Below are 7,065 nucleotides of genomic sequence, written 5' to 3'. Positions count from 1 at the left end.
CACGTCTTCATCATTCGGCCACCTCGCACATCATGACTCGACCGTCCCACATGTCCCCACTTGGTTGGGAATGTCTTCACCACTCAGCCGCTCCGCGCGTCATCACTCGATTGTACATATCATCGCCCCTCGACCACCTCGCGCATTACTATCAGTTGGACATGTCTTTACCTCTACACCCTCAGCACGGGAACGACTAAGTTACTCATATGATCAAACCTCATATCACACTCTGTAGCAAGCTTACCTCTTTCGAGCATCACTCGGGGGCTACGCACATCCATTGGCCATGCTGCCCTGAGGGGTTATGCCCATTCGATCAACCCATTGATCACATCAGGAATATCTTTCTAACCATACATGCTCGTTCCACCGAAAATCTATATGGGTGGTACTGTCCACTCGGACGATCGCCCAGATCATTTCTTGAAGCCATCTTCAGGACCGCAAAAGGGTGAAAATAAAGCTCCTCTACGGATAAACTTGGCCCTTATCCTAGGCTCCAAGGCGTTAGTTTCACAAACTTGGACTCAGAGATGGCATGTGCTGGTGTTCCCCGGGATAATGAGTGGCATCTCTCCAGAGAGTCAGCCCACACACTAGCCTCGCCACTCGGGTTTCATGGCACGTCCATGTAAGACCACTAGTATATCTCCTTCGGGACGAGTGCCATCAAGTTTTTCCTCGCAGTCAACATACTCCGATCAGTCGGGAAGCACGTCCACTCGGACAAATACCCCTTTCATGCAAAAGGCTGAAAACAAAACTCCTCTTTGGATACAATGTACTCTTACAAGTACCCCCTTCATGCAAAGGATGACGGTCAATATAAGAAGTACTACTGGAATGGTTACTCCCTGGAGTGTCCAGCATTTTTCCACAGTCGGTAGTTTCGAGGCCTAATTCATTCCTCGTGCCGAGAGCACGAAGACTCACCTGCTTGACCAAGTTCCAGGTTGAATTTATTTATAGTGCCAAGTGCATGAAGATCAGTCCGACTGACTCAGCTCCAGGCTGAGCTTATTTACCATGCCAAGCGCTTGAAGATCCATCTGATTGACTCAATTTCAGACAAAGATATTTACCATGTCGACTGTATGGAGGTTTACCAGGAGACTTAAACCCTCTACCAGACTCATCTATTCCGACAGAGGCTCGGGGACTACACCTAGTGGGTGCACTCAGCGTACCCCCACTGGAAGAGAACTCAGAAAGAAACATTTTTGCTCGGTCAAGACCAGCTCAAGATCACTCAAGTACTACTCGACTTCCGAGTTGAGGAGAAACAAGCTAGACCAATACCAGATCCTCAAGTACTACTCGACCTCCAAGTCGGAGAAGAACAAGTTCGTTCGGTACCAGCTAAGAAGATTTTTAGTTTTCTTAGACCCCCGCTGACTGCCTGCAGTCGACGGCGGTCTCGGGGACTACACCCAGTGGGTGCACTCAGTGTGCCCCCACTGGAGTAATTTCCACTCGGTACGGCCTGACCAGTCCGAGTGATGAACAACAAAAAAACAAGTTCTAAAGACTCCCGTCAAATTATGAATTTTTTTCCTATAAAGTGAGTTTAATGCTCCTCCGTGGACCTGTTTTGAGCCTTCTTCTAGGACTCAAAGCATGAAACTCACAAGTTTGGATCCAGAACTGACTCGCTATTGATGTTCCCCCGGGATAAGAATGGCATCTCTCCGAGAGAACAGTCCATGTGTCAATCTTGCTGTCCGGATTTAATGACATACACATACTCTGATCACAAGTTAACCTCTTCCGAGCAATGAACAAATGTCACCAAGTTGCTCCTCGCAGGCACTTAGCCCAGTTCAGTCAGGAAGCGCAGTGCCGGAATCCATTGAGATTTTGTTCAAACCTTGGTTGTCTGAAAGCACGATGACAGGTACCGGGTATTTCCGTAATCACTCAGACCAAATTGTGTATTTCACAAACTCGTTCTGCAAAATCACAATCGATTCGGGGGCTAATGTTGGGGATACACATAACAGGTAGGCCCACGAAGGGTCAAAATATCATAAAGAATGGGGTCCACACAACATGTGGGTCCAGATAAATTTCATACAGACATACTATCCACTCGACCAACCAGCATACCATCACTCGACCAAGCAGCATACTATCCACTCGGATGACAGTTTACCACTCGACCGTACGACTCACTCGGGTATACGAAGACCAGGAGGCAGCAAAGCAGTTAAAACATCATTCTCATAGTGAAGGCTTGGTAGTGGGCTGGCATTATGGCATTCATACCCTCACTTTGTAACATAGGAGGTGAGGGGGTGGCGCACTCTATATAAGCCACCCCCACCACTAGACTTGAGGGCAGGCTCTTTCCTCTCTCATTTTCTTCTCCCTCTCTCTCTCTGAACATTAGTCTCAGGACTTAGCATGGGATCCGTTCCCTCGCTCCCTCTCTCAAATATACCATGTAACTCTGTGTTCATGACAGATAAAACAAAGCCTCTTCGGAGCACGAGATGTAGGGTTGTTATCTCCATCGTGAGAGGCCCGAACTCGCTAAAACCACCGTGTCACCCATATGCATCTTGATAGATCATGCTCCTTTACCCTATACTTTATTATTGTCGCAATCATTCCCACGACAGTTGGCGCCCACCGTGGGGCATGGCATCTATCGAGCCATGACGCAGATGGTTATTTCTTCAATCGCACTGCGCTTCTGCGTCACTCACTCGTCGTCTTCGATCTCGTCTACGAACACCATAGCCGCTCTCTCGCACGCGTCTGGCACACATGCGGACGAGTAGCCGAAGAGATCGGACCCGTCCGCCCCTAGAGCGGTGAAGTGCTACGCCGTGCTCGCTGGCCCTGCGCCGCACTCGCCGGCCTCTACTGCACTCGCCTCCATCACCGTGCTCGCCCAATCTGCGGTGTGCTCGGTGGCCGCACACCACCGGTGCCGCTCAACGGCGTGCTCGCCGGCCCTTGCCTAGATCACCGGCAGCACGCGCTACCCTACCACCTGCGTCTTCTTCATTTGGGTCGTCTACATTGGAGAGTACGTACCCCACGATCCCACCAAGTGCATAACATGGGCTTCCTAATTTTTCTTGGAGTGGGTTGGTCATTTCGCTCGGGTAATCACCTCATTGAGCATCTCATCAGGCAGTGGCGGAGGAAGCGTGTAGGCACGGTGGGCCGTGGCCCACCCAGAATTTGAAGAATTTTTTTTCTACCATGTACTAATTTAGCCCAAAGGACTGTCCAAAGCCCAGCCCCAGCCGTCTAGGTTTCTTCTCGTGTGTGAAGCAGCTTCGTGCCTCCGTCTCCTCTCTGGCCACGCCGCCTCAGCGGCTCAGCCCTCACCCGTCTCTCCTCCGAGCTCCGGCCACTGGTTCCCCTCCTCTCGCCGCTCCCCTCCTCTCGCCGCTCGCCCCGCCCACAGTCGCCGACTCACCATCGTCAGGCCAGGAGAGACGAGACAGGGGCATCCGCTGCGTCTCCCGTGCAGACTGCGGCTGGATCGATCCTGTTGTGCTCGCGGCTGGTTGGACGCCTCTCCAGCTACGTCTCCCTCACCACCGCCGGACCAGTACTGCGCCGGACGGCCTCAAATCATCTTCCCCAACCTCCGTTTGAACAAATCAGCAAGGTGAGATTCCAAGCTTCCCCCCAAAATAGATGCTTTGCTGCTTCCAAATAAATTGATGCCCAGTCCAGTGTATATGAATTATGAATTGCTAGTAGTTGATGTCCATGGTCAATACTTGATGTTTATATTGACCAAGATCTACAAAATTTGCTAGTAGTTGATGTCCATGGTCAATAATTTTTTTCTACCATGTACTACCAGTGTATATTTGTACTGGTTTATATGCAATGGTCAATACTTGATGCTTATATTGTGTAGAACTGATTCGGTATGCTGTTTCTACCAATGATGTTTTAATTTTGATATAATTGCAGAGCAGAACATGAAGAGGAATGGTGCCATTCTGGACCTGTTTCGAAAACATGAAGAGAAAGCGAGGAAGATTGCTACTGAACATCACACTGAAGATATTGAAAATGCGCGGTGTCCTAATTCCCCACCTCCAATCCATTCCGATACGGACATGGATACAGATACTGAGATCGATGTTGAAATTGAAGATGCAACGCCAAGTCTTCCATCACCCCAACAGCCAAGTGCACATGTCTTTTCAGGTGATCCAGGGAAAAGAACTCCTATTTCAGACTATGCTTTTAATGATCAAGATAGTGTTCGAAGAAGATACATTGCAAAAACTGCATGCCGACCATATGCACATGCTTTTCAAGTCAGGAAGATCTATGGTAAAAATCGACACTTTAGTTTTGTTTGGTTTGAAAAGTACAGTTGGCTAGAATATAGTGTCTCAAAGGAAGCAGCATATTGCTTTGTGTGCTATTTGTTCAAAGGGAAAACTAATGGGGGCCTAGGGGTGATGCCTTTGTTAAAACTAGTTGGAGAAATTGGAACAAACCTGATGCACTGGACAAACATATGGGCGGTATTGGTAGCATTCACAACCAAGCTCAAGAGAAGTACAATTTATTTGTGACACCTCAAACGTCAATCTGTAATACCATGGTGAGGGTGTCTAAACAGGATCTGCGTCTTTACAAGGCTAGGCTAACTTATTCACTAAGATGCTTGAGGTTTCTTTTGAACCAAGGATTGGCATTTCGTGGACATGATGAGAGTGAAGAATCTAGCAATAGGGGGAACTTTCTTGAACTTCTAAAATGGCTTGCAGAAAATGATGAAGAAGTTGATAAGATTGTTTTGCACAATGCTCCTGGAAACTGCATCTTGACTAGTCCAACGATACAAAAACAAATTATTGAATGTTGTGCTGTGCTAACTACAAAACAAATTATTGAAGATCTTGGTGATGAGCACTATGCAATCCTAGCTGATGAGTCTAGTGATGCATCTCATAAAGAGCAACTTGCTATTTGCATACGTTATGTTGATAAAGTTGGAAAGGGGTGTGAGAGGTTTCTTGGAGTTGTTCATGTTGCCAACACAACTTCCTTGTCACTTAAAGCTGCAATTGAATCTTTGCTTACCGATCATCATTTGACTCTTACTCAAATCCGTGGGCAAGGATATGACGGGGCTAGCAACATGAAAGGAGAGATTAAAGGGTTGAAAACATTGATCATGAAAGAGTCGCCCTCTGCTTATTACATTCATTGCTTTGCACATCAAATTCAATTGGTTCTTATTGCCGTGGCAAAGGGAAATGAACCATGTAAATGGTTTTTTGATCATGTTTCTTACTTGCTGAATATTGTTGGAGTTTCTTGCAAGCGTCATGACATGCTTCGAGATGTTAGAGCTCAGAAGGTTCTAGAAGCACTTGAAATGGGTGAAATTGAAAGTGGAAGTGGGTTAAATCAAGAGATGGGATTAGCTAGACCCGGTGATACTCGGTGGGGTTCTCATTTTCGAACCATTCTACACATTATTACCATGTACCCCACAATACTAGAAGTACTTGATACTATTGGAAAAGATCCTTCACAAAGTGGTGAGTGGACAAGAATACGTGCAGTGGCTTTTTCCTTGGAGTCATATGACTTTGTTTTCAATCTTCACGTGATGCTTGTTATTCTTGGCCACACTAATGAGTTGTCTCAGTCATTGCAAAAGAGAGATCAAGATATTGTTAATGCAATGGCACTTGTTAGTTTGGCAAAGAATAAAATGCGACATATGAGGTCTCATGGCTGGGAAGAATTTCTTGCAAAGGTGACATTGTTTTGCAACAAACATGGAATTGAAGTTCCTACACCGGAGGATAATTATGTGCCTCATGGAAGATCACCTCGGTATTATGAAGTGCAAACAAATGATGATCGTTATAGAAGAGAAGTATATCTTGGTATCCTTGATCAAATCATTCAAGAGCTTGACAATAGGTTTGATGAGGTTAATATGGAGTTGCTTATTTGCATGTCTGCTTTGAACCCCGTCGATTCATTTGCTTCTTATGATGCACTCAAGGTAATGAAACTTGCTAAATTCTACCCCCAGGACATATCAAGCATGGATTTGGTAAGGCTTGAATTCCAACTTGATACTTTTATTGATGATATGAGACAAGATGATAGGTTCAGATCTGTGCATAATATTGGTGAACTCTCTGTTATGCTTGTTGGTACAAACAAACATGTTCTCTATGATTTGGTCTACATGCTTATCAAATTGGTATTGATCTTACCGGTGGCCACAGCGAGTGTTGAAAGAGTATTTTCGGCAATGAATCTAGTGAAAAATAAGTTGAGAAATAGTATGAGTGATGATCTCATGAACAACTGTTTAATAACATTCATTGAGAGAGATGTGTTCTTGAAAGTAAGCGAGGAAGACATCGTTGAAGATTTCATGGCAAAGGAACGTCGTAGAGTTACTTAGTGTTATAGTTTCTACATGCCTACATATGGGTATCTTTCATGTAAGACTATTTGTATTTGCAACGTTGCAAATTTGGAATATTTGGGAACTATAATGTTGTCTGACTTGATTGAGCCGTTTGTATTATATTTTTGCCAACTATTGTATGTATGATCTTGGATTAGGTAGAATTTTTTTAGATGTGCACACCCACCATTTCTTTCCTGACTCCGCCACTGTCATCAGGTGAGGATTTCCAGCAATAATTATCTAATTACTGCAGCTGAAATTGACGCGCTCATTTTGCTACTACCTCTCTCTTAGTTTACAAGGCGTGCGCGTACCCCTAGGTCGTCAATTTGACCAACCTAATACAAGTCATATATTACAAAAAATATACCAACATAAACTTTGGAGTTTCTACTTTTAAAAGATATAATTTTTGTGTTATATAGTTTATATTAAGGTGATAAAATTGGCAACTTAAGTATACGCGCAAGACACGTAAACTGGAACTGAGGTAGTAGTACTTCTGATGTTCCTGCACCAGTTAATACTGCATGCATGCATGTAGTACTACCGGGCTTTAAGCCCCTTCCAAATTCTAGTGTCAATGACGAGTTAATTGTGCATGCATGCATGTATAACAGTCGGGCTATAAC

General features: G+C 45.1%; 1 protein-coding gene across 1 annotated transcript; it reads left to right on the top strand.

Annotated features, from left to right (window-relative positions):
• Positions 1-3,953: 3,953 nt before the first annotated feature.
• On the top strand, positions 3,954-6,424 carry LOC147979492 (uncharacterized). Its single transcript, XM_087516752.1, has one exon. It carries the CDS (start codon positions 4,505-4,507, stop codon positions 6,422-6,424), a length of 1,920 nt encoding a protein of 639 aa, XP_087372878.1. The 5' UTR covers positions 3,954-4,504.
• The last annotated feature ends 641 nt before the right edge of the window (positions 6,425-7,065 follow it).

The sequence above is a fragment of the Triticum urartu genome, chromosome 3A (assembly GCF_056163025.1).
Source record: "Triticum urartu cultivar PI428250 chromosome 3A, HENAU_Tu73, whole genome shotgun sequence".
Taxonomy (NCBI): Eukaryota; Viridiplantae; Streptophyta; class Magnoliopsida; order Poales; family Poaceae; genus Triticum; species Triticum urartu.
The sequence above is the reverse complement of the archived record's forward strand: the minus strand, read 5'-3'. Positions and strand labels throughout refer to the sequence as shown.